The 20,488-nt window shown below is 46.3% G+C and overlaps 2 protein-coding genes and 1 long non-coding RNA gene across 3 annotated transcripts; 1 reads left to right on the top strand and 2 right to left on the bottom strand.

Moving 5' to 3' along the window:
• The first annotated feature begins 432 nt into the window (after nt 1-432).
• LOC115407269 (uncharacterized) lies at nt 433-12,732 on the top strand. Its single transcript, XR_003933604.1, has 3 exons — nt 433-515; nt 10,879-10,888; nt 12,699-12,732. It is a non-coding gene; the product is annotated as an uncharacterized LOC115407269 (long non-coding RNA).
• LOC115407249 (cytosolic 5'-nucleotidase 1A-like) lies at nt 1,186-6,039 on the bottom strand. Its single transcript, XM_030117611.1, has 6 exons — nt 5,597-6,039; nt 4,261-4,428; nt 3,931-4,060; nt 2,025-2,147; nt 1,765-1,949; nt 1,186-1,581 (listed from the first exon to the last, which is right to left on the bottom strand). The coding sequence occupies exons 1-6, from the start codon at nt 5,732-5,734 to the stop codon at nt 1,210-1,212; spliced, it is 1,116 nt and encodes a 371-aa protein (XP_029973471.1). The 5' UTR covers nt 5,735-6,039; the 3' UTR covers nt 1,186-1,209.
• A 4,064-nt stretch (nt 12,733-16,796) lies between the features above and the next one.
• LOC115407248 (protein L-Myc-1b-like) lies at nt 16,797-20,064 on the bottom strand. Its single transcript, XM_030117610.1, has 3 exons — nt 19,790-20,064; nt 18,711-19,307; nt 16,797-18,030 (listed from the first exon to the last, which is right to left on the bottom strand). The coding sequence occupies exons 2-3, from the start codon at nt 19,237-19,239 to the stop codon at nt 17,432-17,434; spliced, it is 1,128 nt and encodes a 375-aa protein (XP_029973470.1). The 5' UTR covers nt 19,240-19,307; nt 19,790-20,064; the 3' UTR covers nt 16,797-17,431.
• Between the last annotated feature and the right edge of the window lie 424 nt (nt 20,065-20,488).

Here is a 20,488-nt window from a genome sequence, read left to right as displayed (position 1 = left end):
ATCAGTCTTTAGAGCCAGTTTTATCAGGATTGCACATCTGATTTTGGTCGCATCCACGTTTCTTTCCAATCATTCATAAAACAGTAAGTGCACGGACATCACACTGACAAGACAAAATCAATAAACCCGACAAAAACACTGAACTTTGGGCACTTCAGGAACAGTTAGCAGAACTTTCAATTGCACATGACTCGGTTCAAATAGTAAGTGCTGAACATTTAAACAACTCTTTGCTGTCTCGAACGAAGAAGAAGAAAAACAAAACATTAAAATCAGAAAGTGACATGTTTCCAATATACTCTTAAACGCATTCATTTACAATAACCAGTCAACCACGGTCATAGAATACATCAACCAGCAACATGCAAAGCTGACAACAGAAACTTTTTTGAAAGAACAACGAGAGAAAAGGCACCGGTTTCACTCTCACACACAACATGAAGTGGAGGAATTGCACAGATCCACAAATATGCATAAAATTTAAGTGATCAAAAATAGGTTCATGTTTTGTGTGTGTTTTCATGTCTAAATAAACTGTGTGGTATTATATCAGTTTAATAATTAATTTATTTATGTATGTCTTTAAACGCTTCACTTCAGGATTACCCGCTGTTTACGTGTAAAAAAAATAACTCAGGAAAATACATTTTATTCATATTTCACTATAATCTTACTTACATTGTGAAATGTTTAGGACCTATACTCAATGACAATATAGATCATAATTTAAGAATACGGTACTTTTAAATTGCAGTTTTAAGTCATCAGAGGTTAGAATTTTAAGGAGATTTTGGATTATAAGGAATATACATTCTATAGCTAGGAATCCTTGTGATTAAGTAATGGATTCTGTTTCAGAATGGTTGCATTCCTTGTTATATACGATGTTACAGTCCAGTCAGTAAATACATTAATGCCACAGTCTGAATTGCTTTATGTTTAAGTGCTCTAAAAATATTTCTCATGTGCAATGTTACATTTTATAAACACTATTGAGGATCAAAAAAAAAAAATACAACTTTCAAGAAATAAAATATATGAGCGGCATATTAAATAAATCTGATTGATAATGATTTGGTGAATGAGATTTCTTTTTCAGCCCAGGACCTTTTATCGTTGACTTTTTACAGCAGTTAAGATCATTATGCAGCTGAGCGCCAAATCGAGCATGCCTCCGGTCTCCCGAGCGTCTGCACGTCGGCGTCCCGGCTACTTGAGTCCTGAAGGAGTCTCTTCACCCTTTCTTCCTCTCTTGGCAGCTCTCTGGGCGATGCCGTAGGGAACATGGCACGCCACCGTCCCCATCTCCGCCGCCCCCTCCACGTGAAACATCTGGTCATCGAAGAAGATGTGCGGCCTGATCTTTTCCAGCATCGGGCCCTTGGGAGCCCCAGCGAGAAAAAGAGCCTCGTCTATCTCCAGACCCCAGGAGCGCAGAGTCTTCAGGGCTCTGGTGCCAGAGCTGGCGGCGCTGCGGGCCGTCACCAGGTAGGTCCTGATGGGGCAGGCCATTCGCTGGCCCTTGCCGTAAAATTTCTTCTGTAGCTTTCCTAAAACCTCCAAGAAGCCCTTCAGTGGCCCCTGTGATGAGAGACAGAGAGAACTGTAAGCCTTCACCCTATATGCTTCTTTACAAAAACTCAGAAATTATATTTCCTGCCTTGCTTTTCTTCTAACTGGATTGGATTGAACTGAATTGAACTTCTTTTGTACTGTGGATGAGGTGCATTCGGCTAAAGCGTGGTTCTTGTGTGTGTGCATTACGTGGTCCAGAGGCTTGTTTTCATGCTCCTTCTCGTGCTCAAAGAACTTGTCCAGTCCGTGAGCTTTATAAATCCGCTCGGACTCGTCTGAGAAGAGGACGGCGTCTCCGTCAAAGGCGACCCGCAGCTGGGTCTCTGACACTTCCTTCATCTTCTCGGGGGTGAACATGGTGGCTGCTGCGATACCTGGGTCACACACACACACATTTACCATTTTACATACACAGACACGTACTGGGTGCTTTACCGTTTGAAACTCACCCTCTTCCAGAGCTTCGTGGACCTTGGCTGCGTCGGCAGACAGGTAGAGGTTGGTGTGGTAGGCCTTCAGGTAGCCGATTGGACTGTTTCCTCCGGTCATGCAGAAACGCTCGATGAACAACTCTGCAGAGAAAAGCAGTTCAAGTAGTTTGCTTGACGTTAAACACTATTGTTCATTTTGATGATTTTATCAGAACTTGTGAAGGCAGTGTGCACACCATAAGTATTCCCTGAGAGAGAGAAGAACGGTACGTTATGCAACAGTCATGTTCAGCTACAGAGAAACAAGGAGGCTTGATGCTACACTGCACATTACCACCAGCTAGAATTATAGCCCAGCGGTTATTGTTTACATTTGCCAAATAGCAAAAATGTGTTCTTTTTATTTTTTTTTTCCACTTTTTGCTTTGTATTTACAAAAATTGCTGAAATATTTTAAACTCAGTATGTGGCAGTCAGTGGTTCAATCTGGTTTATTATATACTATTTTCATAATAATTTAAGAAAACCCTGTATAAATAAGCTCCCTATACTCTAGGGCCAGGGAAAAGCATAAAATCTGCATGTTAGTGGTGTTACGCTTGAGGAGGAAGAAGGAAGAAAAACCTAGAGTGACTACAATATGCAAATTTGTTTTCTTTTGGCAACGCTACATAGCCTACTGTTTTTTTTTTTTTCGTGCAAAGGTTTAGAACTGAACATCGAAATCATCCGTTTGTTTCTCAGTTGTTTAGCAGGAGATTGTGATCACTTTGAAATGTATAAATGTAAATGCCTTCGTCAGTTTAGACGAGGACACCTCGCAAGCCTGAAGCTACATTACGCACCTCCAGCCCACCCAGCTTTTACATCGAGTGAGAGTTGAGTATTTGAACACCAGATTTCTGGGTCTGTGGGACTTTATTAGATATCAACCGCTGTTGAAATAGGCAATAAAAATCCTGGTTCTTGTGGGTCTTTGAGTGCTCTTTATAGAAGCAGTTGTGCGTCTGTGTGGCCCAAAAGGGACTCTGGGGTCATAAAGTCATCCACACTGTGGGAACAGAGATGATCAGCTGACAAGAGCAACCACAGAATTTACAGCAGGGCTCCAAACCAAAGCCCGGTCAGTTTGCTTTCTTGACATAACACACTACTTTGCAAATTAAAAAAAACAAATGTTACCAATAATCTCTGTTCCTTGAGGAATTAATAAGGTTAAACCACTGCCTTTAGAGGAAAATCACTTAAAGGGGAAATGTACTGAAACATTACAGATTTCTTTATTGGCACTGTACATCATATCTGCATGTGCTGCAATGATTTTCATATTTTCCACTGGCAGAATAATATGTATTTAATTCTCGAGTGTATGATAGATCACTGCTGGTACAGTGGATGTTAGATTAACCCAATATTTCAATGCAAAAAAAAAAAAAAAAGACTTTGGCGTTAACCAACATTTTTAATATATTTTTCTTTAACAGAGGGTAATGGTCCACAGGACTGAATTAAAAAAAGTGTAATTAAAAATTAGGGTTTTGAATACATAAAAGTGGTCCATGTAATGTTTGATTACTGTGTGAAACATCAAACAGCCTTTATCTTCTTACCCTGTTCAATTTTCCAGCTACCACATTGATTATTTTTTTCTATAAATTATTCAGATCACTTAAACCGATTATTTTTCCTTATGTGGAAGGATTCATCAGATTTTCCATGGATGAGTGGGGGTAGTGTGAAGTGGGTGACAGCAGCTTCTGCATCCCACTGAAATCCTGCATTCACAGGATTACCACCTTTCCTGTGACAAAACAAGGTTATGCAAGCAGTTCATCCGAAAAACGCAGAAACACAAGAATTTCACTTGTTGGAGCCAAGTGCTATTTGCTATATGTGCTGTAACTGTTTTGCATGAGTAACTCACGGTAGTGATTGATGGTATTGATGAGTCTCAGGCCGACGTATGCGTGGTTGTTGGTCATGAGCACGACGTCAAAGAGCTCCTCGCTGTCAGGATAAAGCTCCCTCAGCTGAGTGTTCACAGCCTCCAGAGCCTGGGAACGCAACCAAGCACAGAATTCCGCATAAACAAAAGGCACAAGGCTTCAAATAGAAATCAGTGTTTATTTCTATAGCTGTGTGTGGTGTGTTTATTACCCATCTGCCACCTTCAGTCACGACCCTAACCCTAACCCTAAACCCCCTGTTGTCATCATATCAGATCCCTCTTCCCCTCGTCTCCGTGTTCTCTGACCTTGACGAAGGAGAAAGCGGGTCCTGGGCTGAACGGCTCCGTTTCATGCTCCACCTGGTACTTGATGTACTCCTCCAAACCCTGACGCTCGTAGATCTGCTGCTCCTTCTCCATGTTGAAGAGGACCCGGGTCGACACGGCGATGGTGATGGCGTTCTCCGGCTTGGGCTGAAAGGGTGACAAGTTGGGAACATTTAATGTTGAAGGGAGAACTGCAGATGTTATGCAATGTCTCCCGTTGATATTCTGAGCTGGGGTGCCAGATTGACATCGTGGGCTGATTTACGAACTTTGACAGTTCCCAGGAGCGAGGGCTGATTTAATAAAAACATTAGCCCCCTGTCTGACATATAGCAGAGGGTAATCTGAGTGAGTAGAGGTGTCAGGACACCAGTGACTCCGTGATAAGACATTCTTTCCTCTCCAGGACTCTGATAGGGCGGACCAGCATACCAGAGTGCAGTAGACACACATTAAGTCTCTGGACATTTTGAACACAGTGTGATCTGTTTAACTTGAAAACAAATCTATGCTGGCGATAGATTATATTTTATGATGAGCATAAAGCAGTTGAAATACAAATTACTGTCATACAAAACATCAAAGTCACTCTAATAGGCAGGTCATCTCCAGTCCAATTCTTCATTAAATTTTGAAGACTTCTGGTTGATTTTGAAGTGTCTAATCACTTAATAATCAAACAGAAGACTCCCAAATTTAATGAAGAATTTAACTGGAGACAACCTGCCAATTACAGTGACTCACTACTGCCACCTGATGCACAAAAGTGGTATTTCTTAAAGAGACACGTGGTACCTTTAACCATTAGGGAGAAAGTTCACATTGAAAGAAAAGTAGTGAATCTTAAAGAGCTTTAAACAATGAAAACATCTGACAGAGATGCATAGGTTTTGTTTTTGTTGCATTCTCTATAAGAAGTCTATCTCATGTGGCCAGTTGCCTCGACAGAGAACTATCAGCTTCGTCTGAAACAGGACTCCTCCACTCTTCGATCAGTTTCCAGCAGACACAATAAAACCTCCCAAAGCTCCTATCCGGTTTCTCCGGGCCACATCTTCATGTTACAGCGCTCACTGGTAGATGTAGTTCAGCCTCCGGATGAGGAACTGATTCTGATAAAGTTGAGTGAAGGATCTGTTTCTTATTATAGGACATCAGTCTCGGTCACTGTCAGATGAAGAGCCTTCAAGAGTGAGCAGAACTCTGTTGTGGCCCTAAGTATTCAGATCCAGAGCAACAACTGTGTGAAACAAAGCTCCTCTGAAAACTAATCTGCAAACAGATTCTGCATGAGGAAGGCTGTCGTCATACTCACTGATTTGGGTCTCTGAGTTGGGGTGGTGGGCTTTAAAGATGTCCCGGTGTCTTCCCAGGGGGCTCCACTGCTGCTGCTGCCATTCCCGGTCAAGTCCCGTCCACCCACACTCAGACTTTGACCGTTGTTCAGACTCATCTTACCTCTCAGGCTCACCGCCCTCGTCTCGGACCACACTGAGTCCCAGTGTGTCCCTGGACGGATCACTTTTCTCGTCTGACTCTCTCTTTGGCAGGAGTTCCCGGAGTCCTTACTCACTGTTCACCATCTGAATTCAGCCCTGGCACTCCGTAGAGATGAGACCAATCTGACTGCGGTGGATTACGTTGGAGTGGTGCTGAGATGTTGCCGAGCCAAAGACGGATGGATAGGGATTCAGAGGAAGGCGACATTGAGGCAGTGAGCACTTCCTCTCATCTTCAGCAGCATCATGCGTGTCAGATTCTCTGCGTTATCCTCCGTGTTCCTCTCTCGTACAGACACTACTGCAAGCCATTTTTCGTCCAGCCCCCTTTTTAACCCCTTCAGTATCTAGGAATTCCCCGGAGCACTGACAGAGCGTGTGATTTACTATATGTGACAACTTGCTGTTGCTTGCTATTGGACAGAACGCTGTGTGTCGTGAGGCTTGAAATATGCTCATGCCTCACATCTTTTGACAGAGCGGCGCAGTCTCCTTCCGCGCACCTTGCGTCGTGACGTCATTTTACGGTATTGCAGGGGAGTTTTACTGGCAGAAGCGGTGGGCGTGTGTTTTCACTCCTTCTCATACATTAGCAGTTTGTGCTCCTGCTCAGCAGTGTGGGAAATGGAGTCCTTCCTGGGTCATTTGCTTCCCTCCCCATGCATCCACTGATCACCTCTTTCGCCTCCTTCCCATGCGCACCCCCGCAGGATGTTTCCATGGATTGAATTACAAAGCAGCAGTCCCAGTTGCCAGGCAACGGTCCGGGGAGCCAGACCGGCTGGGACTCCCGCGTCCTGGTCCGATTGGCTGTGTGGACACCAGGCCAAATAAATAACCCCCCCCCCCCCACCACCACCACCACCACCACCACCACCCCTTCAGTACGGCATCAGGCTGAGATGCAGGCAGGTAATGCAGGGAACAAAGATGAAAGTGAGCTTTGTGCTTTGAAGGGCTGATTAACGGCATTAGGTGCGGCTAACGGGCAATTTGTCAGCTTCACGCGGCTGCCGGGACGAGGACGGTGAGCAGACGTCATGCAAGGACATTAGCGCCATCACGTCTCAGACACATTCGAAATAAAGACATCCATTAGCGGCCCTCGTTTTTAAACACAGATTTGACAAATAGTGCTGGCAACTTAGCACATTCGCTGTCCCAGATATTGACATGTTTTTTAATTTAATGTCTTGATGGATGTTGCTCTTTGTGCTTAGAATTAATCTCAAAGAAAAAAAACATTTCAATTCAAGACCACCGTATGATTTGTTAATGTGATCTCTCATGCTCTCTTCAAAGCTCAGACCAGGCGCAAAGAGCTTTTATCGACATGTGAAAGAAGATGTGTCATTCAGTGTCTCAAGGACCTCAACCCTTTAACATCCTCCTGGAAGACACGACACACATCTGCAGGCAGAGGTGTCCTCTTGCATTCGGTGCCCAAGGGAAACTTAGGTCACCCTTAATTTATTTATTAAGGGCATGACATCGTTTTGACCTTTTGGGATTCATCACGCAGCACCGTTTAAAACAGACTTGTGCTTGACTTGACCTGTTTGGACTAAAACAGGCTTCTTTCATCCAGAATGAGAGTCTTTTAAACTAACTAGAATTATGCACAAATGAACAACTCAGATATGTGAGATGAGTTGTTTCCTAAGTGCTGCAGTCAGAATCCTGCAGGGGGAGCCAGAGAGCACCAGGGGGACTGCAGCAGCAGCAGCAGCAGCAGCGGAATGGTTCTTGCAGTGTGATATCTCTTTCTAGTTTTATACAAGAAATCTTAGTTAAAAATAAATAAATAAATAAACATAACCTGAATTTATTATGACTGTATCCATCTCCAACTTCTATTCCATTAAATCCTGTTCAGGGTCACAGAACCTTGGGCCGACTTGGGCGAGGGCAAGACACACCCTGGACAAGTCGCATCACACAATAAACACAGAGACACACAACCACACACACATTTTCATAATGTAGGAGGAAATCTGAGTACTCGGAGGAAACTCTCGCTCACGTAGGAAGAACATTCAGATTTTACACAGAAAGGTCTTGCTGCTATTCAAATCCATGACTTTCTCACACCTTCTGTGGCATTTTTTAATTAAATGTTATTCAGAGCACAACATGATGTGGAAACCTTTTGTAAATCCAGCATTTCTTGTAAAGATGCAGTCTAAACTTCAGAAAGCAAGTGCGCGCACGCACGCACACACACACACACACACACACACACACACACACACACACACACACACACACACACACACACACACACACACACACACACACACACAAAGAATCAGCTAAGATATGGTTTTGCATAACTTTTGCTGAAGAACTTAAGCTGGTTCTGAAACTGATCAAACATACAGTGGATTAACTTTTACATCATAATTATAAGCACATGAATAACATGATCTGATCTTCAGAGTAGCACAAGTTTGTACTATTTTGAAGTTAAATATGTGATTTAAAGATAGAAGATACTGTATATGTAAAGTTTTCTTCCCACCACTCTGTTGTCATTGCATTCACATCAACTATTTTCTTGCAACACAAAGGTTTTAGAACACAGCAAAGAAAAGAAAGCCTTCAGGGTGCACAGATGGGGAAATGATCCTCAGCCATTTCTTGCATGTGATGTTTGCAGCCACTAGAGTGTAGCAGAGATGTGCCGAGGCTCTCGGTCCTCTTTGTCTGCTGAATTGTTCAGTTTCACTCATTCCTTGGGGCGTTGCAGACAAAGAGGATGCGGAAGAGAAACTCTGCAAGTGTGAGAAAGGAAGTTGAACTAAAAATATGTGTATTCTAGTCTCTTGTAGACTTAGACTTTGTGACTGCAGCTGAAAAACTCATGTTTTAAAGTTTTTTGGGATTTTTTTTATTTCAGCTAATCTAAAGCTGTCATTTTAACATAAAGGGTTATATTAGATAGTGTTTGATTAAAGAAAGAATGACAATATAGAAAAATACTGTTTCACACAGAGTGTGAATGAAACAAGGTAAAGTTACACATTTCTGCATTTCTGTATGTGCGCTGTTAGATTTGAGGAGAAGACTGCTGATCCACTGAAGCGGCTCTCGGCCTTTCCTTGTGTCTGCCTTTTGTGTTTGCAGCCTGAGTCTCTGAGGGGGTTAACAGGACATGGAGACAGTTGGGCCGCACCCACTGAGTCGATTTGAATAACGCCGGCATTTGGCGCGATGCTCAGAGGATCCAGCCTTTCTTCATACCGGCTGTGACACCACTCCTCCACTCCGCCCCTCCCCTCGCGCCCTGGAGTGGCGGGAAAACGCTTGAGAGAAAGAGGCACACACACACACAAATGCACCGAAAGAGGGAGAGGAGAAGAGTTGCATGGGGGCTGGTCTCATGGAGCTTTGGTGCTTGTAAATATACCTGAAGTTGTCCTGGAAACATGTCAGATACAAAACCCCCACTTCAGGGAAAAGGAAAGAGAAAGAGCGGTGCAAAGAGACTGCAACACGCCGTTTCCCCTCCTCCCTGTTTTGGCGCGAGACGGCTGAAGAGATAATGCTTTCTCAGTGGTAGACTGTGGGTGGAGACAAAAGAAGGCATGAGTAGAGCGGGCCAGAACAAAGAGGGTAACAGCATGGACCCCCCCTCCTTTTTCCACCCCCTTATCAAGCCCCACCCCCCAAACACACAGCCTGAAGGCTCGAGGCAAAGCAGATGACTATTATAACCTTAATCAGTCCTTCAAAGCAGCCACTCAGGCATGTTCACCACAACCGGATTCTTTGTTCTTACTGGGGTTCTGCTTGGTTTTGGCTTGAGCCCTTCCTCATTTTCCATTTATAAAACCTACATCACACACACACACACACACACACACACACACACACACACACACACACACACAAATGCACTCAGAGGCCTTTCTTCCTCTTCTGGCTGAAACGAGAGCTGGCGACCTTCCACCGGCAGAACTCACATGAAGGTCACTTGCCGAGGTAGCGTCGTCGACCACGAGCAGCAGCCACACTGCACTCAAGTGACATAATTGGATTTGTTATTAGCTTTCACGGAGACGGCGGCGCAGGGCTGCTCCACCCCTTTCTCAATCAGCAGCATGAGTAATTGTGTGGGACCTGACTGAGCACAAAATTCACCTGTCAAAGAGCAAAAAACAAAAACCACCAGAGCAGCAGTTCCTCTCACTTCCTGCCTCCAGTGGGCTCGACACAAAAACAGGAAGCCTCTGATGTGTGTTTCCTAGGTCTCCTCTCTCTCTCTCTCTGTCAGTGTTTCACTCACACAGATTGTGGCGATGAGGGAAACAGGGCAGTGATTATTGCATAAGCTCCACAGTGGCGGTCACTTTAGGAACAGCAGCCACATTCAGACGCCGAGCTGAAAAGAAGGAATTGTAACCACGCAAGACAAACAGAGACCCTATACAATATACATCTGATAACAGGCAGTCTCTCAACACATGCTGAGCGGCTAGTCCTGTGTGCGAATCTGCAGCTGAGCGTTTACATGTATACTGATGCAAATACCCAGCATTCCACACTCCGCAGTGCAGTAAATGGTCAATAAATTGGCGGTGGTGCGAGGTGGGGGAAGCTGATTAGAGACAGAATGACCAAGAGGGAGAGACAAAAGAGAATCCAAAAGGGAGGAGGAGGGGGGTTATAGTAGTGGAAGGTGGTGGTGGGGCAACAGCTACATGAGGTCTGGGGGGTTAAAGGGGACTGGGGGAGGGGCGAAGTCCCCCCCCCACCACCACCACCCTTGAGTATCTTGAGCGACTAGCTGGTGACGGCACTCAAAGGGGCTAAATTCAAAAGATGCAGCAAGTGTCCCAACTTCAACTGAAGCAACCTTACACCAACCGAGCCAAACAATGGAACATCTGCTGGCTGACAAAAGATGGCTGTTTGCTGAGCGCGCACCAGTCGCTGCGTGCTAAAACTGCTAAAACGCCCCTGCAGCGGCAACAGGTTCACCCGTGTTTCTGAGATAAGAGATAAAGAGCATAATTTGCCTTCTTTGGACACGCTGGATCGATTCACAAATGAATTGATTGGAAAAGGGGTGACAAAAGAAAAAGATATGTCTAAGTTGTGTGTGTGTGTATTGCGGTTAGGGTTGACACTTTCCAAGACTGGTCATAACCAGATTTTTTGTGAAGTTTTGATGACGCTGGAGATAACAGCTGATGCTCCCCAAGTGCAACATGTCTTGTTGTTTCACACCAATAACAGTCTGTGCAGACAATGTGACTTTATGCCACTTTATTTAGCCTAAATCAAATCTGAATATTTTCTGTTGGTGACGATATCCTGGATCCTGTCGGGGGAGTGTGGACATGATAATAATAATAATAATAATAATAATAATAATAATACCTTTTATTTATAATGCACTTTCCATTTCAAACAGAAATCTCAAAGTGCCATAGTGCCACATGAGAGGGCTGTTTACATGACAACGGTGCACAGAGCCACTGAAAACACAACTTTTAATGAACAGATCCCATGATGGAAGTTTTTGAAAATCCTAGTCTGTCTCCATGGAAACGAGGGAAACCATGGCATCAGTAAATAGCTGTTCAGAACATGCTCAGTAGATGGAACTTAAAATGAGAGTGTCGGCTCAGCTAACTCTCACGCCTCCGTTTGTGTTTATGTGTGTTTAATGACAGAAGATGACCAGTCCCCAGAGTGAGGGCAACGCAGCAGTCGTCACTGTGGCTCTTTTCCCCGCTTTCCCCCAGATTATCTATTAACCAGCATCATGGTTACGTCACCTCGACTAAATCTCCCTCCCCAGAGGCAAACCACACCACAGGAACTGATGATAAAATATGTTCAAACCCCAAAAATATGAGGCGTTTCTCTTCTCTCACTGTCTGATTTGCAGATTTATCACGAGGAGCTGTGTGAAGCGCCGACGCTACATCTGTTTGACTTGTCAGCCATTGGTCGGTCCGTCGTCATCGGCTCAGGTCAAAGAGTTTAGCGGCAGCCGCTGACAGCTTGCGCACTATGATGGTTTGAAGACCTTCTGATGAGTTCATTATAATCGGAGCCGCGGTGTGTCTCGGCCCAGATGGCCCTCGTGTTTACACTAACGGGATTAGGATTACCTCCAGATTAGACAGGCGAGTTGAAAGGCCTGCTCCGCTGACACAACATGCCCGTTTGGCCCTGCGCTCACCCTCCCGAAGGTAACTCAGATACTACTAACCTACAACAGATGAGAAAACAATCTGCTGAGGATGGCGGTGAGGGTGCTTGTGAAGGAAGCCACGAATTAAAAAAAAAAAAAAAAAAACAAAAGAGGCCAGAACAAAGGTCTGACAAATCTTTGCGCTGCACAACAGGTGCTGCACGGGACCTTGTGACACTTGAAGTGTTTGTTCAGTTTTAAGGCCAACCCGTTTCCCAGACTGGCTGAGGTTTGAACGGAAACAGTCAGCTGGGTCCAGATGTATCCAGAGAGAGAGAGAGAGAGAGAAGCATATAGACGGACTGTTCAGACTGACTCGTCACTGTTATGTAACACTGGCCCGAGGATGGGGAGGGCCAGCGACACAATGAGGGGGAGAAACCGGGCTCAGAAGACTGACCTACATCAGCAAATGGTTGTGATAAGTACCTGGGGAAGGGATGGGGGCGTGCACGCTTGGGGCTGTTAGTTGTGGGGAGACACAGTGGGAAATCCAGGAAAACATGGGGTAAAAAGGCAGCCGGTGACATGGCAGTGTTTTCAGGAGACACGCAGCTTCATTAAGATCAGATACATAGTGGAGGTATGATTGTGCCACTGAACTCTGAGTTCTCGTGACACAACCAGGCTGGAATGTGGGTCAGTAGGCAGGAAGATGAGCTGCAACCGAGCTGCAACCGTGTACGCTTGGCGTGTGCCCTCTCAACCAGATGTGTGCGTGTGTGCGTGTTCGTGCGTGTGTGTTTTGTTCTTTTCCCGCTTGTGTTTTCCACATCTTCCTTGACCGTCAGCTACTTGAAAATAGAATAAGGGGAAGGGTGTGTGTGTGTGTGAGATGAGTGTTGAGTAAGAAAAGGGATGGCGGTGACTCCACTTCTCCTCTCTCCAGCCGAGTTCCCTCTGAGCGTGTTTCAGCTCAGGATCTCCGCCGGTACGACCGAGCGGGAGCTTATTCAGCTCATTCTCACAGAACATCACAAGGTTATCCAACGATCAGCCCGTCTCTCCCCTGTCACTATTATATGTCCTATATCCCCCCTACATGTAGGTCAGAGATAAGCAGTGAGTTCTACCATGCTCTTAGAATCACAAACCGGCGCAGGGTGTACGTTTATGGTCTGTTTCCGCTGCAGCGCTGTGGAGAAATGTATACATGCCATACAAACTAGGCCAGTCTGAACATAACCAGTTCACATACTGGAAATATTGCTCAATAGACCAGCGAGTCGGTTTTTCTTTCTTCTTTAAAGTGCAGAGGCAGGAGCGTCATCGCAGTGACAGCTACGGGATGTTAAGTTGCGAAAGTTGACCCTTTGACTTTCCAAGAACAACAGAAACGCTGTCGGAGCCGCTCGGCTGGAGGCGCGCCGAGGCAGGTTGCACAGACGAGCTGCGGATTCGCACTTGTTTCACCTAAAAAGGCGGCTTGTCGCGAGAGAAATTCCAGTGGGGCAAGTAAGACTGGTAGTGCAGAGTTCCTGCTGAGGGCAACTTGCCAAAGATAAACTGCGCTCATCTGCTTCAGCACTTTCCTGCCAATTTCACATGTTGAGTCATTTGTTCTGGAGGCAAAGGTTGCACATGCACGGCCAATTTCCGCCTTTGTTGATCTTTGACACACAATGAAATGAATTGCAGTGATTTGTTTTTATGAGAAAGTGGAGGGTGAAGGTGAAGGTTGCACCTTTATGCACAGGTAATCATATCTGAAAGTTGTTTTCGCCTTCCAGCAAACTTCTGAGCGTTATCTTACCCCGTTGAACTGACCCGCTCTGCTCTGCTCAACCACTTTCAATCAATCATTAAATTAGCACAATCATCGTGACCAGTGATTAATCAAAAGGTTTTTCCCACGCAGCGGTGCAGGCCGGCTCTTCATGCTTCAAAGGTTCTGGTGAAACATTAGCTTTGAGGTTTCGCTCGTATACTGGAAGGCCGCTGACTTCTCACTTCTCCCTGTGCACACGCTGAAAACAGACGGGCGGGATGTGTAAATGAGTGGGAGAGCCCACTCTCCTCCCAGCCACATCATCAATTCTTCACAGTCCCTCCCTGACTGCACTCACCCCATATTTCAGTCTGACCACCAGGAGAGACGTCGCATGTTGTCGTTTGGGACAGACACGATCCTGACGCAGTCCTTATCACTTCTGATGCTTACTTGAAAATACCAACATGTTCTCTAATTGTTGTATGCATGAATTTTGTGTAGAAAGTAAGTGTCGGTACCTGATTTGAGAGAGGAAAACTTGGATTGAGGAGACAGTCACAGCATGTACCTAAAACTGATCGCACGTGCTTTTCCGGCGCTGCTCGCCGTGGGCGAACCCAGAGCAGAAAATCTGGTCTGGCGAGTTAACCGTCGGAGCGGAGCAGAGCATCCTTCAGGACAAAGAGATCCTCTTTCCTCATTGTTTCCTCCAGGAAAAACCCTGAACTTTTCAAACATAGGCGCGCCATCACCACCGCGCTTTTACTGTGAAGATATGAACACATACAACTGGTGCTGACTTTTAATTTCGGTATTTTATTTCCCTTTCATTCTCGATTAAACGAATACGCTGGGTGTTGTAATACTGTTTACTGAAGTTAATATCTTGACTCAACTAGAAAAATGTCAACATGTACTCCTATTTTTGACAGGTTTTTACCACATTGTTGTGAGCCAATCATTTTGTGGTTGCAAAATAACAGCAAACACATCTGACAGGTTTCTCCTGTCTGTCCCAGGCACTGATAACTGAAATTCACTCACACTTCCAGGTGCAATAAAAAGGAGAAGCACCACAGACGCACCGAATAACAACCTGAAAGGAGACGCTTCAACATTCATTGATGATTTACTGTTTATTGACTTGTTTTCGGGGCAGGAAATAGGAAGCGTTGAAAGTTTGCTCATCAGAAGCTTCTTACAAAGTCAGATTAGTTTAATTTCTTGAACTGTGCATACATGAGGTCGTTAATCTGCTTCAGCTGACACTAAACATAAATCCTATGAGGGGGATATATTCAGTTGTGCCAGAAAACGGTGCCCTCGGGGCTCGTAATGGGGCCCGGAGAGTGAAAACAGGCAGGTGAGACGCCACCTATAACAAAGGAGAGCCAAGTGTGAGACGGTTGGAGTTCAGGGTGTGCCCGGCTCGTCTGTCAGGCCGGACTTGAAACAAACGGCGGCTTTAAGTTTATCCGACCAACGACCGGAGCTCAAACGTGAGTCATCCGGGTCTGCTGAGACTTGTCGGGGAGGTCATTAACGGGGCAGGGGTATCAAACCATGTCACCCCTCACCGGGTGTTTGGGTCAGCTTTAATGGTCACTGTGTTATCCACTGAGAATTAACCCTTTATGGGGCAAATATGTGGATACCTGTAGTGTTGTTGAAGGATAATTTAAGACCTAAAATCTTACATTTTTACAATTTCTATTTAAAATAGCATAAAAAAAAACTTACTTAAAGTAAGAAATAGTTTCCCAGGGGGGCAAAACACAACAGTTTTGATGTCATTAGAAGAGGTTTGGAGCAAATCAGACATAAAACACACATTAAAGGGATATTCTTGTGATTATCATGAACCTGTTATTATTTTAAACTATTGGAAAGAAAAGTGGAAGTCATCAAATATGGCTGCTTGCAGTAAAAATAGTTTAATCTGATATTAAATGTCTAAAAGCCATAGCAGCTATATGTAGAGCAAGGGTCAGCATGAAAGGACCAAGTCATAAATTCAACTCAGTGCTTCTGGATATGACTGCAGCATTGTTTGAATTTCCTACACTTTAATCTTTCTTTGCTCTGTTAGGCTCTCACTGACTGCTGGCTGGTTAGAGACAATCATAAACCACGCGTACGCTCGGCCGATGTGTCCACCAATTACATGGACTACTAAATAACTAATTCAGCAATAAAGCGTAGCAAATAGCAAGGGAGGTGGACAACTTAGAGGTTACTCTGCAGCCAGCAGCAGGAGACAGCGTGACCGTTTGACTGCATACATGTGCAAATAGCTGCACCGGATCCAAGGCAGCAAGTTCACACAACCTCTGTCTAAAACCCACGGGACTGTTCTAAAGATACCAATTGTATTTGTGTGCGCGAGTGTGACCTAATTCAGAGCACATCAGGTGCCCAGCATGCAGCAGCCACTGCAGAGGGGAGGATCCTCTAACAGTATCGCGCAGATTCTCCTCAAGGACAAGGCTCAAGGACGAGCTCGGTCTAACCTTCCGTGGACCGGCAGCTGGCGCATTCGGCTGAAAGATACCGCAAAGTAACCCGGACGCAGGCCGGCGGTCGTGCGGTTTTTAATGATCGGCCCTCCTTTGTAGCCGATTTCGAGGGAGGGTGCATCTGAATGAGACGATCAGTTTGATGCACGACGGTTTTGTTGTCACACCTAAAGAAATTCAATAGTTGCGGGTCAGTGATGTGAAACACAGGACCTGCAGCCCGAAGTCAACTGCCAGGTGTCCTGGAGGGCTCTCAGGATGGAAAAACTGTGCAATTTCAACATAAAATCATCTGCTCTCTCAATTATTATTTTACTGTTATGCGTTTGTTTCCTGAAACCAAAAAGTGGAAACAAACACTGATCAGTGTTTAGTGCAAAATTGGAATAAACACAAGAACACAAGCATTTATGCAAATAAGGTATAAAAATTTAATGATGCTGTATATTAGCATGCTTATAAAAAGAAAAACAAAAAGGAAAAAACAAATCAACCAAAAATCAGGAGAAGCGTCGAAATTGAAAAGTGACGTGTGAGTATAAAGTACAGCAGTGCAACTTATTTTCAACATTTTCCTGGTTTTTCTATCAAAATAAATTTTTCTCTGTGCCCCGTTGGCACGTCATGCGGAGGAGCAGAGCTCGTCAACAATTCTTGGTTTGGTCTCCTTCAGCAGGAGCAATAAGCTATCATATACACAACAATTTGTACATCGGATCATCAGCCACACGAGAAAAAAAAAAAACAAACAATCTTCACTCTTATGTACACGGAAAGGCAAACACACATTAATGTATGTGCAGTGATGAAATGAAGACACCACAACTGAATTCCACACACATCCTCAAGGCTACAAGTGTCCCTGTAAACTATGATCACCGGGCCGAACGCCAGGATCGAGCCCGGTAGAGCCAGAATTCTTTAACCACCTGCTCATGACTAAAACACTGTGCAAAAAGAAACCATGAAACAGCAATCGGATCTAAGCTGTCCTGACAGGTCAAGAAGGCCTGGAGCGGCCTTTCCACAGGAAGCCCACAGCCGCACACACACACACACACACACACACACACACAATCCGCGAGATTCACAACTTTATACATGAGGCATGTTGTTCTAGAAACAAAGAACAGCTTTTTGAAAGTGACAGGTAAGTGGGAGCAAAGTTCCTAGACTTGAACGAGGCGGGGGGGGGGGGGGGTTCTTTGAGGGGGTCTCAGGAGCGTTTGAGCTCGGACAGCTTGCGGAGGAGCTGCTGCTGCCTGGATCTGAGGCGCTTCTTCTCCTGGAGCTGCCGCTTCTCCCGGCTGTGCAGCTCCACCAGGTACTCCGTGGCCTGCGTCAGGATGGCCACCTTGGGCGTCTTGGCCGACTCCAGGCCGGGGATCTGGTCCCGCAGGGCGAGGAAGCGAGACCGGAGGTCGTTCCTCCGCTTCCTCTCCAGGAAGTTGTGGTTTCGCCTGCGGTCGACGTCCTCTGTGTCCGAGTTCTGGGGGGTCTCCGAGGGGGACGTCGGCTCGGAGGAGCTGGCCTGCCTGTACGCCGCCGTGCAGGTGCGCTTGCTCGGCGGCTCCGCGTACTCTTCCTCGTCCTCTTCGTCGTCTTCCTCCTCCTCCTCCTCGTCCTCCTCAGGCTCCGGCTCGCTGTCCGGACACCGGGCGGCGTAGTTATGCTGCTGCCGGTGAACCGACATGTGGAAGCGCTTGGGGCAGGGGTCGGCGCGGACCCTGATGGTGACCGGCTTCCGGACGTTCACCAGCCGGACCCGGTTCTGCTTGTTCTCCACAGTGACGACGTCAATCTCCTCTTCATCGTCTGTCATCACAGGGGGGGGGGGGGGGGGGAGAACAAGGCATCAGTGCACATCCGACACACACACAAGCTCCATGGGTGAAAATGTAACTAAACCGGCTACAAGGGAGAGCATTCCCAGACCCAGGAAGCAGATCACCATAGATTGAGGAGGGCTAACAGCAGCGGCCAAGCTCTGCAGGAACTGAGGCGTTTGTCAAAGAACATTCATCAACAATTTAAATGAGGGAGGGGGGGGGGGAAGAGGGGGTCTCCTGGCAGGGGGGCAATCCCCCCCAAGATTGGGAAATGTGAAAGAGTTACTCTCACGGTTTTGTCAGTGCATGAGTGTAGTGACAATAAATCATCCTGACTGGGCCGCCCCGCCCCTCTACCGCACTCTGATGCAGAGCTGCCAGAAGACACTGGAGCACCAGTAAAAGTGATAGGGGCGCTATTTTTAAAAAAGCCTGAGTGGGTATTAGGAAGAAGCATGTGGCGCATTGTCAGAGTAAAGAGTAAAGAAATCCGGGCTTAAGGTGACTGACTGACTGCGCTGCACTTGATAACCCCTCCGCAGCGCAGACCACAGTTATGCAACAGCAGCCCAGCTCTCTAAATTACGCATTGTTAGCGGGCTCCGTAATCCCGGGGCGGGCGGGCAGGGCAGGGTGGGGCAGCCGGGAGCGTGACAGTCTCCTTACCAGAGGAATCAGAGCGAGACTCGGAGCCAGACGACGCCGGCTTCCTGCAGCTATTCGCCGGGTAGGTGAGGACGGCGGTGGGGTCGACGCAGTCCGTGGCCGCGGTGGCGAGCAGCGCGCCCGGCGAGACGCACTGCGCCTTGCCGGGTCTGACGGTGATCTGTGCCACCGGGGGAGCGCTCGTCTGCTGCGCCGCGGAGGACGCTCCTCTCCCGCTGACCTTCTCCAGGTGCTTGCTGGCGGAGAAGCAGCTCCACATGCAGTCCCGGATGATGTGCGCGCTGAGGTTCCCCAGCAGCTGCTGCCTGTCGGGGATGAAGGGAGCCTCGCACTCCTCTTCCTGGCCCAGCGCTTTGGTCAGCCAGCTGAGGCGGTCTCCCGGAGAGGGAGTCCGCGTGGGAGACATGGGAGGGGTGGCCAGCAGCTCGAACTTTTTCCATATGTCCTCACTTGGTGCGGTCGACTTGTAGAAATCCCCCTCGGTGTCGAAATAATTAAAGAAGTAACCCTGGTAACAGTCGTACTCCATGCTTCCAGAGGGTAAAAATCCACAAGAGTTTATTCCCAGAAATGATCAGAGGGCTCCTGGAGAACGTCCTGTACAACCCGGGGAGGAAACAGCACAGAGATTAACAACGATCTGTACAAAGTAGCCCCCAGCAGACAGCACGAGCACAAGTATCCATCTAATGGGAAACTACTACATCCTCCTAACAGCCTACTTTCTACAAATGGGACCCTATTAATAATTGATTTCATCTTGCGGATGCTCTCCTTGCAGGGCTGGACTCAAGCTGTTCACACACGTACACACAGACACACACACACACACACATACAAGGTTATTGCATAACCCGGTCCTATATGGAGTCCTAAACTGTCTGGGAATCAAAGCACTGCGTAAAAGTGAAACAGCGCGCGCTGGATTTCCTGAAATGTAGACGGCGCTTTGTTTTACACACGAGAATCAAGGAGGAAGGAAAGTGCACGGCTGTAAGTCCGGCTTCAATCTCCACCCCTCCATCCCTTTAAAAAAAAAAAAACTTAGTTTTACGCACAGACGCGTTCGAGCCACTCACCGGTTCTCAGCAGATTCCCCACGTGAATCTCAGGACGTTAAAATCCAACCTGCATCCGAAAGAAAAAAAAGAAAAGAGCCAACAGTCCTCTGGGTGTTCGGGGAAACTGTCCGTGTCTGAAGAAGAAAACACAGTCCGTACTTTAGTTTCAGTTTAGTTTTGCACAGAAAGAGAGAAAAAAAACCCGCCGGGGCGCACGCAGCAGCCACACGGTCCGCCCCAGAGCGTGGAACAGAGACAGCCACACAGTGCGTTTTTCGCGCCAGTGAGAGACCCTGTTATAAGGCGATAAAGAGTGCAGGGAGGAGCCTCGGTTCTCTGCAGCGGTAGATCCGGGTAAAGCCCCTTCATTTGCATCACAGGCGGGGGAAGGCGCGCAGCCCCGCCCCGCCCCGCCGCCATTCACACCAGTCTGCCATGAAAGAAAGGATTATCACTACTCTGTGCTTTAGCACTCAGTCCTTACCTGTGTACTTCCAAATGATTTAATTTAATTTAATTTAATTTAATTTAATTTAATTTAATTTAATTTAATTTAATTTAATTTAATTTAATTTAATTAACTTGTGCATATAGCATGACATTATATCAACATTTATAACAGTATTTCTTTAGATTTGGAAAATTGTGTTTTGTTTGTTTAAACTGGGTTGATCTTAAAATTAGACTTATTCTTTGTACTAACCTTTTGTGTCTTTT

Source organism: Salarias fasciatus, chromosome 19 (assembly GCF_902148845.1).
Source record: "Salarias fasciatus chromosome 19, fSalaFa1.1, whole genome shotgun sequence".
NCBI lineage: Eukaryota > Metazoa > Chordata > Actinopteri > Blenniiformes > Blenniidae > Salarias > Salarias fasciatus.
Note: the sequence above shows the minus strand (reverse complement) of the source record. Positions and strands in the feature narration are given on the sequence as shown.